At 35.8% G+C, this 22,054-nt stretch overlaps 1 protein-coding gene across 1 annotated transcript in view; it reads right to left on the bottom strand.

Moving 5' to 3' along the window:
- Positions 1 to 22,054, bottom strand: part of LOC149916848 (uncharacterized) — a 240,934-nt gene that overhangs the window by 76,570 nt on the left and 142,310 nt on the right. The window contains exon 4 of the mRNA XM_090146909.1: positions 8,835 to 8,884. Within this exon, the coding sequence (XP_090003035.1) occupies positions 8,835 to 8,884 (50 nt within the window). The remainder of the gene's footprint in view (positions 1 to 8,834; positions 8,885 to 22,054) is intronic.

Raw genomic sequence — 22,054 nt, 5'->3', positions numbered from 1 at the left:
ATTACGTTTATACACAGAAGATGCAGTTTTCTCAGCAGATAATTCTTTTGTGGCAATTTAAGGTTGTTAAATTTAGCAAGCCTTGAACTGCCAAGTATAGTGTTCAGGCTTTGTCTTAAACTAAATAGTGTTTACTGTTGCTCAAGTCAATGAAAATCTTTTGTAAACTTGGAAAGAGGTTAGAGCACTTTGTTCTCAAGTCTTTTTGCATAGCAACCTATAAATATGTCTGTGTGGAATTGTGAGGTTATGTGCAGCACTCCTGTGGTCTCTGTCAATGTATTAACTAAATGTTGTTAACTTTTCATTTGAATGAAGCATTAGTTAAATTTCCCTAAATGTTTGCTGGTTATTCTTGGATGGCATCAAATGGAAATTCAGGTAATATCAATATTAATTATATTTTACGATAGTGATCAGATCTAAAGTTTCAGAAATTAATGGCTGGGAGTTTGGATCCAGCATCTCTTAGCCTTATGGATAAGCACACAGAAGCACCTCAGCCAAACTGTCCTATCAGATACTTATGTCTGTTCTTTTAATGACATGTACATTTGGCCTGACATACCAGGAAAGAAATAAAATGAATGAAATGATGGGTAGGTTGTAGCAACTTATAGTCTCCGAATTATTGAATCATTTCTTATTCAGATACAACCTAGAAGAAGTAATCAGCAGTTCAACCAACAAAAAAAATTGTAGCAGAAAAGGGAGGAAAAGAAGCTCAGTAGGTCAATCAGTACAGCTCTGTAGTTATAAGCCTGGTCTATTATTAACAAGTGATAATCTGTAAATATCTGTATAACTGTTTCATATAAATTATGACAATTACATAGCCTCCTTAAACAGCTGCTCCCATTCCCCAATTAGCATTATTGTCTGATAGATTGCTTCTTTCCCTTAAACATAATACAAATCTCATTTGCTACACATTAAAGAAGTACTTCTTGCTCTACCTTAGTGAAAAGATCCTCCTTTTGTAAGGTATCCTGTACAAGATGCCCCCCCTCCCTTGCAGTTTTCAGAGCATGTAGCCATGACCTCTCAGTGCCTATCCTGTTCTTGCAGAAGCAATCTTACCTTTCAGCTACTTAGAAGAGGGTGAGGTTTTATTTACAATCTCAAAGCCCACAGAAATAGTAACTGGTTGTATGTGCAGTGTTTCCTCATCTTTCCCCATAAAGAACAGATAGATGCATATACATCTAGTTTATTGGTTATAGTATTGTGGGTGCCCTAAAGGGATGTCTGGAAACAAGGCTTCACATCCCTAAGGTATCTCCCAAATGCTTTATATATACATATATATGTACATATATTTCTTGAAAAATAACATTCTGACATGAATTTAGATATGGGAGTATATTAGGTGTGTAAAACATAGTTAATAGATGTGAAGAGTTTAGCACACCTTTGTTTTAATAGAAGAAGTGCATTCAGTCCCACTTCCATTAGCAGAGAGGGAAAATCCATATCTGTGTGCAAATTCAAAGGCAGAAGTAACACAAAATTTTCCAACTTATGTAGCAAAATCCCAAAGAGAGTAAGTCACTGGGAATGCAGAAGTATTTATCTATTGCCTGTGAGTGTCAAGGATTCTTATTTATTAGTGTGATGAACAACAAACCTAGAATTACTGTGCACAGATAAAACATAGATCAGATGGGCGGTCTGTTCATGTACAAAGTGCTGCTCAGTGAGTCTGTTCATGGCCTAGATCTCATTTTAAAAGAATGAGTATATGCTCCAGAGCACTTTTGCACATCATTCTCTCACTGCCTTCTGCAGCCAGCCTCCATGCTTGGAATATCTGGCAGCTTAGATGAAACCCATAATACTTTTGTAACTATTGTGTTTTGACAGCATCAGACTTGACTGATGTAAAAGGAAGCAGGAAGCCTAATAAATTCTATTACAAGTTGAAGTTTCGGTTCTATAGCCAAAGGTGCATGTGGTAAAGTATTCAGTGTTTTCAATCATCATCTTCTTTACTATGGCCAGTTCCAAGTAACATCATCTAAAACAAAAGCATTAGGTTATGTGTTCTCTGCAGAGCTATGGGCAGTGTCTGCCCTTCCTTCTCATTCGCTTGGCAGTTTGGGAGCCTAGGGAAGGGGTAGATTAAATTGGAAAATATGAATAACAAAAAAATAAAATTGATTGAATAAACAATTTCCCCTAGACTGTTTCTTAATAAGTGATCAATTTTTTAATCAATATTCATTACTTCTGAGAACATACCAAACTGTTTATCGAATAAATGAATGGCTGGAACTACAATGACATGAAATCAAATAGGTGAACCAATTTCTTTAATAACATGGGTTGAACAGGCCACCTCATCTGACTTGGTTGAAACTGCAAGTCAAAAATTCAAGACCATTGAATAAGTGATCCAAATAAAAGATTCAATTTGTTTTAGGGAACATGTGTTCTTATGTTTGGCATGCACAGACATATCACCACTAGATGATTTATGCAACTTTTCAAAATTCCAGTTGAAAGTTTATTTCTTTTTGAAAAAACTTTTGCATTCTTTTCCACAAATCTTCAGTAGTCAGCATACTGCAAAGATCTGAAAAATGAGATCTGTAAAACCATTCACAGTGAAGTCTTCAGGCATGGCAAATGGATTTCCCTAAGTTTTATTCACCAGTATCAGATTCAGTGGTACGTATAAACTATATACTGAAACCTAATATATACTTCTGACAATTTTATATTATTTGTCATAATGTAAAAAGTCCTTTTAAGGTACGTTTGTTCTGAAGTTCTTTTCTTCTGTCAAAGAAAGAGTCCTGGGGTACAAGTTCTCCAGGAAATGTTTGGCCACTTGCTTAAGATGTAAGAAAACATATTAATTTCTACATGGATCATGTAGAAAGATCATGTCATTTACATGGTCTTCGATTCATGTAAGTTCTTCCAGTACGTTAACATACTTAATCTTTACTTGTACTCATACATGATTCTACTTCTTATGAAAAAAAAAAAAAAATCACTCAGCTGTTAATTAATGTTTAGGAGCTCTCTTTTTAAAGTCTATGTTAACTTGTCCCAATTAAGTTGATAAGAGCAAATAGTGATATAATTCTAGAGTTCTGCAGAGATAAAAGTACAAACCAAATGACACAGTGCAAAGAATCAGAGGGGCAATGAGTCCAGTTTGTATACATTTTGTAAATTACGTTCATGTGCTCATTGTTGTCACAATTAATTATAGAGGAAACAAATATCAATCTATTCTGCTAGTAGACAACAGCAAAAATTTTCATAGAATCACCAAGGTTAGAAAAGACCTCCAAGATCATCCAGTCCAACCAGCCAACTATCACTGGTATTTCCCACTAAACCCACTAAATTCAGTACAACATCTAAACATTTCCTGAACACCTCCAGAGTCTGTGAGTCAACCATCTCCCTGGGCAAGCCCATTCCAGTACCTAAGGGCTCTTTCAGAGAAGAAGTATTTGCAAACATCAAACCTGAATTTCGACAGGTGGAACTTGAGGCCATTCTCTCTAATCCTATCGCAAGTTATATGGGAGAAGAGGCTGAGTCCCACCTGACTACAACCTCATTTCAGGTATCTGTAAAGAGCAATAATGTCTTCTTTGAGCCTCCTCTTCTCCAGGCTAAACAATCCCAGTTCCCACAGCTGTTTCCCACAGGAACCCCTCATCAGCTTCAGTGCCTTTCTCTGAACATGTTTCAGGACCTCAATGTCTTTCCTATTGTGAGGGGCCCAAAACAGAATGCAGTACTGGAGGTGCGGCCTCACCAGTGCTGAGTACAGAGGAATGAACATTTCTCTGCTCCTGCTGGATACACTATTTCAGATACAAGCCAGAATACCACTGTCCTTCTTGGCCAGCTAGGCACACTTCTGCAGATCACAGAGGATTTCTGCAGACGGTAAAGGTCTACAGTGAAACAAGGAATATGATCAGAGATTGAATCTTAAATCTAATTTTACTTTCAGTGTCAATGTACCTTACAGGCACGCCTTCTGGTAACAAAGCTGTAAGTTCTATAAGCAGTCTCCAAATACTTCAGTTGAGTAACAAATAATTAAACAGAAGGATGTCAGGAAAAGAAAGAAAAAAAAATTAGTAATGGGTCAGACAGACCTCATTTTTCAAGTTATCTCTATACAGCAATGCAGAGTTTCAGCGAAAGCAACCCACAGGGGTTTGCATTCAGAGAACTGCTTCCACATCGACCTTAAGGTTAAAAAATGGTAACTACTGAAATGAAGTTGTTTCCAGTCAAAATATATGAATACTCCACAGGAATTCTAGTCTAATCACCATCATGCATAACACACATATTCAAGAAGCATTTCAGAACTATCTGACCACATAAGAACCATAATCAGTGACAAAACAACATTTTGTCAGAGCTTTCAGCTTCTTTAGTCTGGCAATTTGCACTATCTGCTTTAGTAGACATCTGCACGAGTTTGTTAAGACCCATTTGTTCTTTGGAAATGTTGAGCAAGTACTTTATTTTTCAAGTATAAGTTTGCCTTTAATGGCTGTGCTTGTCCTCTTGGAGAGGCAACAGGAGACTGAAACCTGCAGAAGTTTCTGTCCCAGGGACTGGCCAGAAGATGGTGGCAGAGAGCAGCTCTGCTCCCTCCTGCTTGATTTACCATGGTCATTACAATCCCCACGCTCCAAGGTCCACTGGGCATTTCGTTCTGCTGCTACACAGCAGCCTCCTGACTTGTTCCACCAACATATTCTTTATGTTTTCAGACAAGAAACCAAGCTCCAAGCATTGCTCTAGCTACAGCTCACTCAGTGCTCTTCCATTAGTGCACTGCAGGCATACTCACTCACTCTGAGAGCTACCACTCTCTCACCTCTGTTAAGGAACCAAATATCATGTCATCAGTTTTGGTAGTGATAAAAATCAGACATTTTCTGGAGCCATTATTGCCTAAAATGTTAATGCAGTTTACTTTTTTTAAATGTGATCGATAGCTGGGAGAAAAGTGCCCATAAATTACTAAAGGCAAATACCATTCTATTAGCACTCAAGAGATTTTGCAACATTTGCCAGTCTCTGTTTTACTGGAAAAAAAATTAATTTGCTGAAAGCCTAGTTGTTTTTTATTGTTTTTTTTTTTCTTTACCTGTCTTTGTCTTTCTCCGTAAAGGAGGGATATTTCTATCATGAGTCATTTTCAGAGATGTAATTCTGATGTACTCTACCTATAGGTTTCAATTAATGTTCTACCTCTCCATCAGTCTTTACATTGCGTGTTTTATGAAATCATTAACTATTGTCATGTTTCCATTATGATACTATTAGGAAATAAAGAGACATATGTAAATGAAGATGTAAAATAAATGTGCGACAGTTACTAGGAGCAACATCTGTGCACTATCATACATGTTTACACTAATTTTCTAAAGATTGTTCCATTCATTATGGAGCATTGTTACTTGCAGTGGCACAACCCTTATTTCCATGCATTTAGGGACTGAAGCAAAGAGAGGGTAAATGAGCGCCTAATCAATACCACTTTTCATTTTACTTCTAATGTGCTGCTTTTCCCTTTCTTTTCTTCATGCACAAATCCAAAAAAGATCCTGACGTTACAGTCATAAAATGTAATTCTTCTGCAGAAACACAGACAATAATGCTTTCTGTATTCAGGCGTATTGCATATTCTAATGGCATTTGGCTAAATTGAGTATGGATTTAACATCAAAGGCTTCATGAATTTTTCAAATGAGATATTAAAGTCAATATTTCAAGTGAAAGATATTTCAATTTAGTTGCATACACAACAATAAAAAACTTCTACAAGGCAGAGGTACTAGAGGCAGTGGCTGTATTAGCTCATTCAGGAAATTATTAGTTTATAAGAAAATCAAACAGAAGGTTGTGATATGGCAATGACACTGAATAAATTAGACTAACCGATACGCACTAACATACTTTATCTCTTGGAGTCTGAAGCAGAACTTGCCACTGGCATGTTCAGTGCTTCTAGCAGGGCTTTGTTTGGGGATAATTTTTATTTATTTTGGAAATTCAAATGATTAGCACCAAGATTTGCATTCAGAACTCAGAAATCTACTTATTTTCATCTCTGAAAGGGCTAAGTATAGTGTATGCAAGAAACCCTCTCAATATTGTTTATTTTTTAACCTAAGTGTATTTTGCTTCAAATTTTCAATGCTTATACAATGCTGCTTCTGCTTTCTGAGTGTTATTAAATACTCAGACTCAGGGCCACCAAAAAGTCCTCTGAACTCCAAAAACTTTGTGTCCTGGAAGAGATCAACTTGCAAACAATACTAGTACAGGCTCTAATGGATCATTTCCTTTACTATTTTAGGTGCAGGGAATGTTGTAAAATGTCCTTTAAATCAGTAAAATGTTGTAATACCAAAGAACACACACATTTGTATCCCCTAATGCCGCATGAGAGAGTGAGTTACACTACAGGGACATGTAGTCCTTTAGGCATCCACAAACACAGTGACTTTGTGCTAGCAGAAGAACAAATATATAATTTGTTGAAATACAGGTAACAGCAATCACAAATAGATGCCAGTGAAGATGCAACAGCTCAGTATTAATTAGTGTATTAATTAAAAATTGTAATTAATAAAAAAAACCTGCACTTGAGCCATCCATTGCTGCTAACACTACAGACATGGACAGGTTTGCTGTGCGTGTAACACTTCTACATTAATTCCAGCCAGTTCTTTTGAGCGCTCCTGAACACAGGTGGGAGAGCACATCCCTGTGGAAACCAGAGGAAAGCCACACAGTTCTAAAACTTTCATTACCAGGTAGTTTGGGCCACAGCGTGGACTTTACTACAAAACAACTCTGATCCTAAAAGCATTTCCTTGAAACCAGTGGTTTGTTTGACGCTGCAGTATTCACTTGCAACGTTTGTGCTTACTGTGAGAACATTTTAAGTGCTCACAAGATCTAGGAAAGCTGGCTACAGGTAAATGTTAAGCTGCTAAGCCTATTTCTATTGTCCTCGGAGACTGCTGGACTGACAAGTGCTGCCCTGTTATTCAGAACTGAACAAAGCCAGCAGCCTTGTGGGGGACACTTGTAGAGACTAACATACACCATCCTACCCCCAGTCAAGCACTAGTCAATTTGTAGCAATGTTTAATTTATCTAGTTTGTACCCTGTGGGTCTTGGAGTCCTGGACAGTTATCTGTTCACCCCTAGAGCCCTTTCTGAATCTCAGCATTTAAAGCCTTATGGCATTTCCATAAAATGGAAAGTGCCACCATCTAAAATGCAATCAACTGGGGATAAATCGATCAAAACCTCAGAAACAGTACTCTCAGAAAAAGTATTTCTTGAGATAACAAAGATAAGGCAGAAGTTTTGTATGGTTAATAACATCCACTAATAACTAGAATTATATTTTCAAAATTGCCTCTGGGGCTGGGGAATACGGTTCCCTTTTCATCTGTTGTGAACTCTGGACATCTTCAAGATGATTTTGAAAACTCCAGCTCACCCTTAATGAGTCAGCAGTGCGCCCAAAACCTTGCAGTTGAAATTATCAAAACTTTGATCTTTTTTTGCTATGACTTAAAATGACACTGTTAAGATGAAAGATTCCCCCATGATCTCCGTTCACTCTGAGAATCAGTGTTTAAGGAACGATCCTCTGAATTCATTAATTTAATATTTTCCCTTCTGATTATGGAGGTGTACATAAAGTTAAGAGCACTTCCCCTGTGAGTTTTATGTCAAAATGAGCGCTCAAATGATTTTGTTAACTAAAAATGAATATTTGGAGCTAAGATCAGAAGAGGAGACCAAGCTGCTGGATTTGATCTTGGACATGCAAATGCTGTGCCAAAAAAAAAAAAAAAAAAAAATCATATCTCATGCTGCACGTAGCTTTTGTGTTTGATGTACGTTGTTACCAAAAATACGTGGGTAGATTATTCATAGAAATGAACTGAAGAGACTGTGCTACCTAAAACATGCTTTTGACTCTTTATTAACTGGTGATAATCTGCACTGATCCGCATTATAATTCCACTGCAGATGTTGCTGACATTAAGATGTATGACAAGGAAACTACAAAATGAGCTGATTTGAGCAAGTGAATATTTTGCCTTAAGTCAACAATATATGCAGTGCAAAATGTCTTTCAAGGATTTTCAAATTTTCTGCTGTGTTCTTTGCTATTTTATATGTGATTTTTTATATTTATTTATATGTGATGTGGCCATTTCACTAAAGGGGACACAACACCTTTGGGGCACTGTGTGGGATCATCTTTGTTACAGAGGAAGAATGATAGAGGGGGAAGGTGACAGTCAAAATGCTATGTCAGAAAGGTAGCAAATGAGCAGATGACTAGTGAAGAAGTAACTCCTGGACCACATAACATTGCAATTGTTTCTAATTTGTTACAGGTTCACATAAGTTCTCCATCTAGGCAGAAATAGGATACAACAAGCCTGACAAAAGATACGTTAGTCTTTACCTGAGAAATGCATTTATTATGCAAGTCTTACGTGGTTCATAGCATTTATGAAAAGTTCTCCAGGCTAGGGTGACAAAGCAGGAAACGACTTAAGAAAACACCTTAGTCAGTCAAAATAAAAATAAAAATGTGTGTGTAGGTCATCCGAAAAGCCTAAAAGGCAATCAAAAATCTAACTGCTTATGAGGTATACCATGTCAAGTATAGGAACAAACTCATTACACAATATATAATAAATTTCTCTCATAATGTGGACTACACAAATGCTTTTTCCATTAACTCCTTGCATACTTTGGAAAATACATTAATGTTAATGAAGGCAAGAAGAAAACTTACTTGTTTGCAGTAGTTTAGCAGTGAACTCTGTGTGCTTGTCACCCACCTCCCTAAAAGAAAGAAATGTTACATGTCAAGAATGAGTCCAGTAATTATCTTCTATCATAGGAGTAATGCCAGCAACATTCTGGAAATGGCAGCATTAACTCTGGAAGTTTACATTTTCAAATGAGAAAACATTTACAGACAAAATCTGGATATTTTAACTGTCTCAAGCCTCACAGATCTGATATTGCTTAGCATTGCGCTCAAAGCATTAAGTCACTGGTATCTATTTGCCACCAGAATAGAATTTCTAAATACTTCTCTAATACATTGAATAATGAATCCAACAAACCTTAAGGATGAAAAGCAAGGGCCACATCATTGAAAACAAGTAGTATGAAACAAAGAAAAAAAGTGACTTATTTTCCTAAATCTAAGATCATAAAATGTATTCCCTGCTCTCAGATATGACCACAAAACAATATAAACCCATAAAGGTCCACAGTAATTCAAATACATTGTAGTCATTATAAATACCAAAATGTAGAGAAACATTTTAACGCAGCTGCTCGCTCAATTATTTCTCTTACCTATAAAAACAAAGCAAAACATTGAAAAGCCCAACATCTCACTTCCAGATGGGAAGAGTGAAAAGGCAAACATCTGCTGCACAAGGGTAACCAAATGAAGATTTGTGCTAGAAATATAAATAGTACAAATTGGAAAAAAATAGTTTAATAATAAAGTACTCCATGCAATTCCAAGGAAAATTAGATGAACTACTGAAAAGGATTCAAGTGTACATAATTCATTATATAGAATATGGTAGTGCTTGGCTAAAACTAGTGAGGAGTTCTTCACTTTAATGAGCACAGGGTTCACCCACAAATTAAAAATAAACAAATAAAAAAGATAAGAGTATGACCTCACTTATTGGCAGTCAGTCAAATTGCAATTTGTCCCAGGAGATCTGAAGCAACTTCCTTATAACACATGAAGAACTCATGCTTACTAAACTGATCCGTATAAAGCCTAGTTGTTGTTGGGTTTTTTTTTTGTTTGTTTGTTTTTTGTTTTTCCAGCAATTGGTTGTTCCTATCAAAACATTTGAGTTTATGTAAATGACAACTTAATGGTTAATTGGAACTGTAGCATGATGTTCAAAGTTAAATCATGCTCACTTAACTTCATACTATCAATGTACCATCACTGAAAAACAGAGGATTTCTTTAAGCTGAGGGTTGTAGCATACAGCAAATAGTCTGATGTTAAGTGACCAATGTCACTGATGCACTAATAGCAAACTCTAATAGCTACTAAGAGCACATATATTACTATTACTCTAAAAATGGCAATTTTCATTAATCATACAATGGCATGTTTTTTCATTCGCAGCCAGATGATAAAAATACAGATATATTGTCCTGAACATCATAGAAATTACACTCAGCCATACTTTCAATAAGTTTTTTCTAAACCTTCTTTCCTCACTCAAATGCATTATTTCAGACTATGAACATTATTAGAGATGACAGTATAGAAAGGGACAAAAAAAAAAATCCTAAATAAAATAATGAAGGACAAAAATTTTCTCCAAAACAAGATTACAGCTTCAGGTAGAGAATGGTTGAATCAGTGCCATGCATCTTAGGACATTTCAAACTTAATCAGAAGAAACTGATTTGAATTTTTGACAAGGAAAGTTTGAAAACAGCTTGATAGACTATGGATAGACATCTGAATTTTTATTTACAAGAATCCATACATCTACAAGTCTACATGGAAAAAATTTATTTCTTAGAGGAGAGATCAACAGTCTAGAGACATTAAGGAATTTATTGTCCAAAACTGATTGAATCTCATGACAGTTAGGTACCTGAAAATAAAAAGTTAAAACCCAAAATGCAATTTCATCTCTGACCAGGGTCCTCAAAACATATAATTGCCAATTATATAATCAGAGCCTGAAATACAGGTATAGTTCAAACTAAAGATAAATTTTGAATATTTTCAGAAGGGATGTAATGCGTGTTTTGTCAAGCTCCTAGTTATATAATTAGGCAAAAACTGGTAGTTATGATAGCTTTGGAAGGTGGATGAGGCAGGCTGAGATTTCCAGCATGTGGAGAAATGTCCGCTTCTTTATCTACATTTCAGGTACATATATGAAAGTTAAGAAAGGAGCGACTGTTTATTTTTGTCATTAGCCTGTCAAACATCAGAGTAGTGAAAAATTTCTGTGGCCTATATTTGATGTGTAGAAAGAGGTCAGCAGGTCTGAATTTATAGTGCTATTGTTTGATATTTGGAAATGCAGAAAAGATGCTGCAAACAATAAAATGAATTTGGGGCAAAGAATAAAAGAGACGGAGGTTGGTATGAGATTTTTTTAGATTAGCTTGAAATATTCTGTCTTTCATTCCTTTTTTAAGGAGAATTTATCCTACAATAAAGAATTTATTTCTAGTAATAAAAAATCTTTTCAAATCTTCTTTGATTATTTTTTATGTAATCTGGTACCCTTGATATTCAGTATTATTTACTGATCAGTATTATTTTCCGTAATTATTTGCTGAATATGTAACCGTACATTTACTGATTCACAGCCACCCATTCCATGGGTCAGTTTTTAAAGCATTATTTCCTATAAAACTTGACTAAGAATTACTAAATTAACAGACTAGTTAATGCACTTCTTACATTTGATCCTTTAAATTTGGTGTGTACTTTATGATCTCAAAGAGATTTAATGTGCTTCTGAGACTACACCTTCTGACTATTGCTATACGTATACATACAGGCAACTGAAAAAAAGATCAACATCGGCTGTTAAATTGGACAATTAGCAGATAAAATTTTCAGTTACACTGAGGCAAAAGACATGACACAAAATAATCTTGCTATCTGACAGACTTTCCTTTAATAGTCATTATTTGCCAGTGAATGTATACTCAATACAATAATTTACACATTTTAATTTTAATTTATATACATATTTTTAAAGATTTTCTTGGAGAACAACATCTTGCAATGTACCGAATGCAGAATCAGAAACCAGGAGTTGTTCAGTTATACCCTTCCCTCCAGTATCAGGTTCTGAGCCAGCTTTCTTAAGCGATCCACTTGCTGCATTTGTAAAATTAAGATATAAACACCTGCTTCCTTACCTAGAGAACAGTACTGGAAAACTATTAAACCTTCAAGAACTGAAAACCAAGTCTGGCAAATTCATAATGCATTTGGCAAGAAAGTATTGGAGAGTGCATCACAGTCCCAGTGTCTCTTTGGTACCCTATTACAATTTGTCAGTATACCTTCCAATAGAAGTTTAGTCTCTCTTTGACCTCTAAACCTGTAGACAATTATGGTTGCTAAAGTATAGTCACAGAATTTGTCCCACTGACTTCAGAAGGATTAATAAGATGCCTGAAGGTAAGGAAGTAAGCAAATGTTTGCAGAGTGAGAGTTACATTGTGCCAATTGAAAATGTAAAAATACAAAATCATAACTAATTTGCTTCCATTAATAATGTTTTGTATACTATATAATAAGTAGCAAATTAAATGCTTTATTTTAAATTGTTTATATACTAATCTTATTTTCTCAAAAAGTAGAAACCAACAGCCATTTCTCTTCTAACGTGATGCTGCCGTCATGTATCGCAAAAACTTGAGCATAAGGGGCTTTTTAAAATTACCTCACCATGAAACATTTGATATAATACCCAAATAATATCAAATTAAAAGGTCTTTCGTTTAGTGGAGCAACAATAAATAGAAAAATAATCTCAAAGGTTTATTAATTCCAGGCAGTTTCATATTTGGTGGGTACACAGAAAAGTGTGCCCAACCATTTTAAAGATACTGCTTGTATTGTTCATACAAATTACATGAAAATTACTCATATAGCTGAGAATGTTATTAGATAATATACGTAGGTAGTTGTCACAGTCAACGCCATCTGTTATGCATTTTTGCCAGCTATTAACAAGAGCCTGCATGCCATGCTCATAAAAATCTGCACGGCCATCCCAAATGTGACTTGTCTCTCACATTGTCACCACTACTGAAACACAGTACCGACCACTTCATTGCACTCACATTCACTGTTTCGTCTCCATAAACAATCAGCAAGTGCCATTTTTTCCTCATGGAAGAATTCACTGATACCCCTTTTGCTACATCTGCACTTCCATGTCAGAGGTTATTCTGTCAGAGTGCCCTTTGCTGCCATCTGTCACATGGCAAGAACACGTAATGGGGTACTGGTGGGAAGGTTCAACCTCTGCTACCAGCCCAATATCTGCCCCTGATGATGTGGGTCAACATCATAAAACAAGAGGCACTACTTTCAGAGCAGTCCTTTGTTAAACTATCATAGTATCTCACAAAATGAGTTGACTTTCTGTTTAAAAGAAAGTTTTAAAGTCCCACAAACACCTGTTACAGACTCATTCGCTCAGAGATAACTCAGTGAACAAAAAAACAACTGATACCAGTGATGAGATCTGAAATTTGTGAAATAAGATGCAAGTCTTCACCGGGAGTTAAGAGAAACTGAACTATACTGTTATTCCCTCAGTCTTGACTGATTGTACAGCATGCTCAGTCTGTCACAGGCTGAAGCATAATGATATTTGTGTTAAGCTGGTACTGGTGCTCTCCCCTCCTCCACACCTGAATAAAGAGTCAGCAAGTTATACCATCACTCGCATCTCATTTGAAGCCCTTCTTTATTTCAAATATGTGACATCATATCCACAGTAGAAGGACACAAGAGACACGAATAAACATACATTTTGTAAGGTACACAGCAACAACGTTAGTTTTTCACTGCACTGATTCTCAGACAAAACAAACAAACAAAACAACAAACAAAAAAAAAACAGAAAAAAAGATAGAAAGAATTTCTTCAAGCTCGAAGGCAGAGGAAAGTAGAAAGAAAAATTTCTACTTGCCCTGCCTTCCTTGATTTTTAAACACTGATATCACCTACCACTACTGCAATTTTGTGTGACTCGTGTCAACTTTTCTCAGTTATGTCCATGACAAATACATATATTAGAGTCATGAAAGGAAAATCTAAAAAAATTACGACCTTTGAGGTCCAGAACATGTGCCTCATTTCTTCAATTACTCCTGGAGTAAGTTCTCTAACCTTGATGAAGCCTTTGCTGCTTGGAACTTGTTCTATTCTTTGATGACTGAAGTTTCTCAAGGAGACACTATTCCCTATTAAATCCTTACCACCTCTTTACAACACATATCGGATTACACAGAAATTATTTGCAAGGATACAAATTACCTCATTCGCAGCCAAATGTGAAATTACACAAAATTTAGCAACTGTGAAATAGTTGCTCCTCTCCAACCATGTCGTGGCTTTCTCTCATTTGGAAGATTCATACCAGTTATGAGATTTTTGATATTGCTTCTATTTTTCAAAACTTGTTAGCAATGGTGTTGTTAATTTGAAAGATAATATTAAGAATTTAATCTGTTAATATGTTCCACTCCTCGGAATGCTGAAGTATAAACACTGCTGTGTAACATACGACAATAGGAGGGAATGCCGAGCATACTATTTGATGGAAGAAGTGCAGAAACAGAAGTGAGGCTGCTGAAGGAGCACTCTTCAAGTAGTTCAGTCTCTTTTACAAACACTTTCCATGCAGTTCTGGATCCAAGTCATTCCAGCATTGTCTGTTTTCTAAGAACCTTAATGGAAAAACCGCTGCTAGCTATGTGTTCATTAGAATTGGAAATGGAGAGTCACTCCTCTAGCCCGGAGCCAGAAGGTGGGCTATCTTGGAGGCAGGGTTGATAGCTTTTGAATACCAGATGAAGTCTATAGATACAAGACTGGTGTCAAATGACAAGAGCCTTAAGCAGATGGATGACAGTGTGTGTGCACTATAGGCTGTTGTTAATTTACTAGCTAGAGATAATGCTTCTTTAAAATTAAAAATGAGTCATTGGGAAACAGCCTGAGAGGCATAGCCTGCAGATTTCAGTCCTCCTGGCAGGCCTGCATTGTGGGGAATATGTTTTTTTAGAGTTATGAAAATTAAAATTGCATGTTAGAAAGAAAGAAATTGTAATTGTTTCTCTTACTAGATATTTAGGCTATTCATAGTCTGGACTTGTAATTCACAAGTGTATTTTCTGTAAAATGAAATAAAGTAGTCATATTATCTCACAGACAAGATACAGTTGAGCAATGGCAAAGATGTATAACATTAATGAATTGTTAGGTGGCAAGACGTGAACCTCATATTTATAGCCATGCTTTCATTGCTTTAGCATGAACATATGCAAAAGTCCTTCCTTCTTAATATTGCCCTGGATGGTTTTTTTTCATTGCCATTTTGGGTTATGTTGGAAATGGCACTTTTACTTTCCTTTGACTGTGGGATGAATATTTGCTGTCATGTCTCTTGCAATAATGGCAATTCATTTCCATACCATAACATAGACAGGGCTGTCTCATTGTTTCCTTGCTCCAAAAATACAACCAGACACCAGATTCAGCAATAATTTTCCGAAAGAGATGAGTTTGATAAAAAGCAACACCTCCAAAGGCAAAAAAGGGAAATGTAGAGAACGACTGTGAAAGTAGATCACCTCTCAACACTAGACTCTGAAGAGTACTATGCTGTCTAAAAATGACTGTGGCACTCATCATCACATGAATTTAAGAAAACGGTAAATAATTCACACAGCAGCTATTCAGAGAAGCTAGACTCTGGCTTCCCATGTAGCCAAAGTGATCTTGACCGCAACCAGATATTTACCCGAGGCACTGTAAGAACTTAAAACATTGTCTTCAAACTAGAAAGACCTGAAAAAATGCAGTAGGAAACAAAAACCAAAATGACTAGATGATTTATCCATTATTACCATCTGTCCAATGTAGAAATAACAATGCCTAACATTTTTACATCACTTTTTACTGCTACAGATGTTGGTGCCCATTTAATATCATTATCCCTGTAATCCTGGTTTAAAGACACTAAAAAAGAGAGACACATCATCTAGGAGAACTCAGATTTTGGGCCACCTGTTCCTATAACTTTGTATCTGGAACATAGGGTTCACATTTTAAAATATATAGCACTACTGAGTTTATATATAAAGTCTGCTTCTCTGTTCCAACACACTCATCACCACTGACCTCAGCAGTATTACCGATGGTTTACACGCATGTGAATGAGGGTAGAATTTAACATGGGATATGTAAAGAGTTGTTCTTCAAAGCTTGAAAAGGAATGAGAGGAAAGAACTGGAAGAATATGCATACAGTGAATTAGTTATCCTGCATAATATCCTACAATCAAGGTCATGTATAAATATTTATGTACAGCATACTGCCCCTGCAGTATCGTTCTGATTCATCTCAGACATGACAGAGACCTCTGTGCACCAACTGGTATTTTTCAATTTTAGGAAACTTTAAGACAAAAGTATCAATAATTTGGTCACAAACATGTCCAGTTATTTCAGTGCAGCAGCAGCTGGTGAAAGCCACTCTTGTTTCCGCTTGAAGGTGAAAGGCTGACTTTACAAAAAAGTTTCCTTTTTCTTTTTTTAGTCCTGTGCACCACCACCTGTCTCATCAGCAGGACCACTCTAAAGGGATGGGCCTCAAGGCACCTCAGTCCCAAGCTTCTCCATGCCTCATTCTTCATCCACGCTGCTAGTAATGTACCATCACTGGCACAGTTACACCTGAACACTCTGGTGCTGCCAAACACCTGGCTTGATTTTCCACTGTCCAAATGAAAAATAAGCATAATCTGCTTTTTGAGGATACAGCAAATGAGGGAGTTCATGACAAATTGTGTTGGTTTATGCAGAATAGTGATAATAAGATACAAATGAGAATTTTTTGCTTAATGAATAATACTAATCACGTTTCAACAAATGCTGCGCCCTTCTAATTAGAGAGAATGCATAAAATCAGCTTAATTTATTTGTGACTAGTTATACATAGTTCAAATATTTACTAGAGATTTACTCTAACGTTTGAAATAATTTTAAACATTTCTTGCAGTAAAATCAGACCTGGCAGTATAGAGGAGGTTGCAATTCTAACTTCTGCCCTGCCTTTCATTATGCAGCATGTGATGTATACCCTTGGTTTTCAAGATGCAAGAGAAAAGATATTATTGATTTACATGCTAATTCTCCAACTGTTACTAATTTTCTTGATTCCTGCTTCCAAAGTTGCACTTCCAACATTCATCACTGTAGTACACTAGAGGGGCTGAGCATCTTTTTCAATAAATTACAGGAACTATGACTAATTATAGTGATATTAACTATGCAAAGTAATGTGTAACTTAAAATGGATACGTTTATCATTTCAAATTATGCTTTTGACTCTTGATGGCCTAATACATGACTGCTTTTCTTTTCTTTTTTTAATACAGATTATGAACTGTGCTATATATTCTAAAATTTCTGTTTCAAGGATATAGGCCTGTCTTGTGAATTTGATGAATGGAAATAAATCATTTACATCACATTAAATGTATAGTGCACATAGGACAAGATTAGTACCAAGAGTAAGCAGGATCAAAACCTGATTGTTTCAGCATACCAGTAAAAGTTCAGCTTTAATAGTACCGTAACATACATATGGCCAACAGTGTTTGTATCATATACTTTATGTCTTCTTAGTGTGGCGAATAGGAAGTACAACTTGCTTGACTGGCAATACCAGCTGTGCCTAGTGTTCAAAGAAAAACATCAACTGTAACTAGCTTTTGACACTACGCAAAACATGCCGCAAAGGCTTGAGACACAGAAGCTTCAAAACAATTGGAAATTCTCATTTTTAGGTCTGAAAGAATTGCAACCTCTATTATTTCAGTCACTTTCACATTATCTAGCATTTCATGGTTCCGAATTATATCTGTTAGTAATCATAAAATTAAGAAGTAGCATAGGCTGGTATGCTGCAGAGACACTGTCAGAGAAAATAAAGCAGTTCAGATGGACAGTGACTAGTTTTCTCTGCAAAATCTGCAGTTTGGCCAGACCCTCCCATGAAGTTAAGCAATTTTTTTCCATTCTGGCAGAACAGACTATCCACTGTTCTCTCCAAGAGACATACAGCTGTCTCCAGTGGCTTACCATAACAGAACATCTGTACTTTGGACTTCTGCCATTAGTTCCTTGCCTTGTAAAGTCAATCTCTCAGTACATCTACTTGTTCTCCTGAGTATTGGGATGAACTGCTCTTGTGCCTGGACGATACTGTCCTAAAAAATTTGTCACCTATTCTGAGTAAATTTTACCTTTAGAGGTGCCTCCAATGAGATCTGACTCCAAGTTTCCTTTGAGTTTACTCTCCCCAAACTTCAGGACTGTAATCTGACACTCTTTTTTTGTTATTACCTTGAAAAACTTGAGCTCCATTATTTCATGGTCATTAGACCTAATGCTACTACTGATTACCACATCAACCAATTCTTCCTTGTTACTGAACAGAAGCAGATACAGCTGTCAGAGTTATACCTGACATCCTCTAGCAATCTTTTTAGCAGCTTGTGTCCCAGCATCTGCTCTTCCATTAGATTTAAGTTCCTCCAACGTTAAAGGGATTATAGTACCAGGCTGCTTTCATTTAAAAATATGCATTAAACAAAATTATCAGTATTACAGTTAAGCGATTTTATAATATTGATGAGGAGCTTTTGCATGTATTATAATGGCATTTTATTGCAGCTTGAAAATCTGTATAGTTTGTCTTCCAACCACTGGACAAGGGGCAAAGAGTTATTATTCAATTAAACATCAATCAAAAGCTTCAGTATTGCACAGCGGAGTGAATCAGGCCACTACATCATCCAAGTGACAGCAGAAAATGCAGGGAGTACCACCAAGGAGCCTAAGGGTAAGCACATGTATCTATAGAAAACTTAAAAATCTAGCACAATAATTTTGAGAAAAGTTTGGGAAGATTTTGCTGAGTTACCATCACATCTGGATATCTGGTATCTTGTAGAAGTGGTAAGTGTTGTCTAGCATAATCCATACATCTCACCTGGTCTCTAAATGTTGATAAAAGCTTGCATAGGAGAATAATTTACAAAACTGAGTCTTGAAAGAACTTGTACATGTTAATCTACTCCCTTGAAACTGTAAATATACAGCATATAGCAGAATCTCAGAACAAATTGGGTAGCGAGGTACCAGAGGTCATCTTGTCCAATCACCCACTCAAAGCAGGATCAATAAGAAGTTCAGTCAAATTCTGAATATGCACAAGGAAGCACTGAACACAGCTTATCAAGATAACTGTTCCAGTATGTGATCACTCTCATTGTAAAAAAAAACCATAAAAATAAAAATAAATAAAAACTTCATATCTAATGAGAATACTTCGTAATCTAACTTGAATCTATTGCCTCTTGTTCTTTCCTTGTACAGCTCTGATAAGAGTCTGTCTCTGTCTTTTCTAGATTCTCACATTAGGTAGCTGTATACAGCATTAATATATCCCCTTAGCCTTCTCTTCTTAAAGTTAAGCAAATTCAATTCTCAACATTTCCTTCCTATGTAATGCACACCAGAATACTTCATATACAGTCATTCTAATCACTAAACTGAATGTAATTTAGAGAAGCTTTTGTAGAAGACAATTTCTGAGACTCTATATAAAATCATAAATGAAAATCACTTACTAGCATAATTTACAATTTTACAACACAACTCACAGCTGTCTTAGTTATGTTCTTATCAATCTCTTCTGGACAAGTATTCTCAAGTCCTTTACCTCATCTAATGTTTTATAATTCTCCTCTCAAGAAAATTTACTCTCAGGAAGTCATTGAGAGTTCACAATCTAATTAAATGAAAATGCTGTATGACAAAATTTACCACAGATGTATCAACCACGCTCTTTAAGTAGAGCTCAGAGATTCTGAGATTTGAAAATTCCTGATGAAAATGTAGGCCCCTTTAGAAACTCTTAAAACTGTACCCAAAGCAAGGACTAATGGAGTTCTGCCCTTGTAACATCTTTTGTAACTCAGCACAGTTTACTATCAGTATCTCTTTCAATAAACATATAGATATAATCAACATGAAAAAAAAATGAAGATTTGTCTATGAATCAAAATACTTAATGTAACTGAAACTACATATGCACTTTGCCTGGGCACTTAATTCTCTTCCTTTACTTTGCAGGGGAAAGTAAATATTTAAAGTTCATAACTGTATTACTACCAGATGTAAAAGTTCACGGCAATAGAAAATTATCCTCTTTGTAAATAAGATCTCTACATTGTTGCCTATACTTTAATACAATATTTACAAAAAAAAAAAAAAAAAAAAAAAAAAAAGAGAAAGAATATCAGCCTTGGATACTATTGTATTTCTAGAATTATAAAGAGAATCCATCCTCTGTAAAATCATTACTAAGAACGATATCTCTTTGATAGGATTGTTATCAGAAGACATCAATCAAGAGAACCAAAAGGGGTGTAGAGAAAGAAGTGATGTTTAAGGTCTATGTCTCTCTTTTTACCTTATATAGCAGATCAAAATAACAAAATGAATGTCTACTTTGGCTATTTATTTTGAAACATTTTTCAGGAAAATGACAGAAAGATTATACCTCCTGCTGTTGTATATTATAATAGTTCAGTAAGTACCAATGCTGACAAATAGTTATCTTGGAATACTGGATTCTAGAAAGCACTGGATAGAAACAGATGTGTGAAATTTGATTAAATAGTGATATTTTCACATTCTAGTTTCTGATATAAACTAGTGTTTTAAGATTCCCCATGTAAGACAACAGAAGCTACTCTGCCAGGTCTGCCCTAAAACCCTGCTAACTTGAGCTGTAAAGAAACTTGGAGATCAAAACAGGATTAATAAGTTTTCTAGACTCTCATCTCCCCATAAGCCCATCCTGAGGATTGTTGAGGAATCTGAAGAAAAGCTATGTTGCTAATGCATCACAGAAATAACATAGCAGGGAGCCTAAACTTTTTCTTGATATCAAAACATTTCCACATATCAGTTTAATTTTAGAAGTCAAATTTAAACAACAAAAAAAAAATTCTCCACTCCCCCTCTGAAAAAAAAAAAAACAAACCCAACATACCAGTAAACAAACAAACAACAAAGTATGAAGAGTTAACATCTCTAGGAGCCTTCTTGTAACCAAATGCAGATTTTTTAAAGCTCTTGTTGTGACATCAATTGAAACGTCAACTGGTATGTGGTTTTTACACTGACTGGCAGAGGAACGAATCCCAGCTGACCTGAGCTGGCACTCACAGTTATGTTTTGGTGAATTTATTTCTTATTGACTCATTTAGTTCACCGACTAATTAACTTGACTCCAGTCAATTCCTGCTTCTTCTCTACTGCTTTTGATTCCATCTCTAAGGCCAGTATGCAGAAAGTTTGAATTCAATGTACTGCTGTAGCATTATGATTGCAGAGTACCACTGCAAAAAATATCTATAACCAGCTTGTGGAATTTCAGCTCCTGGAAAGTCAGCTCCCTTGTTTCAAGGAAGGCAGAACTCCTTCAGCTTTTTGCCTGCCAAAAAAATCCCAGACCTCATGTTTTGCTATGTTATGATTAAATGTGATCTTGTGAAATGTTGTTTCGTAATACAGCTTATTTTTGCATGTCGCTATAACATCTATTGTATTTAATGTATCTATAATTTCTTTAAAAAAAAAATAAAATTATCCATCTACATTTCAATCTGCTGTATTCTACTCTAGAAGGCCCAGAATTCTAAACACTTCCTACCAATTTCTTTTCTCCCTATATTCCATTATTCTGTTATTCAGAGACGCAATAAAACTGTAAATGTATATTCTTGAAAAGCAGCTGAAAATCTGCAGCCTGCTCTCCTTTCCAATGTGCATCAATTTAAAGACAGTGTGTTAACAAATTAATTTGCTTTGGAGGGGTGGAAGAAAGCAAAAATAGTATTACCATTTTATATTATGCGGAAAAGCAAAGTTCTTATATTTGAATAATAATAGCCAAGGATGAGATAGCACAGCACTCTTGTGCCTAGCTGAAAGCAAGAGTCCTACTGTTGAGTTACTGAGACATCTAAACAAGCCCACAAATGTCATCCAAAGTCATAAAGGGAGCCCTTGTGAACAACTGTCTCCACTTACCTTCACTATTACCCAAAATGACTATGAACCTTCTGAATGAAACAAGCTTCAGAATTACGGGAGGAAACATTT

This window comes from Phasianus colchicus, chromosome 9, assembly GCF_987193195.1.
Source record: "Phasianus colchicus chromosome 9, bPhaCol1.hap1.1, whole genome shotgun sequence".
In the NCBI taxonomy this organism is placed as follows: Eukaryota; Metazoa; Chordata; class Aves; order Galliformes; family Phasianidae; genus Phasianus; species Phasianus colchicus.
Note: the sequence above shows the minus strand (reverse complement) of the source record. Positions and strands in the feature narration are given on the sequence as shown.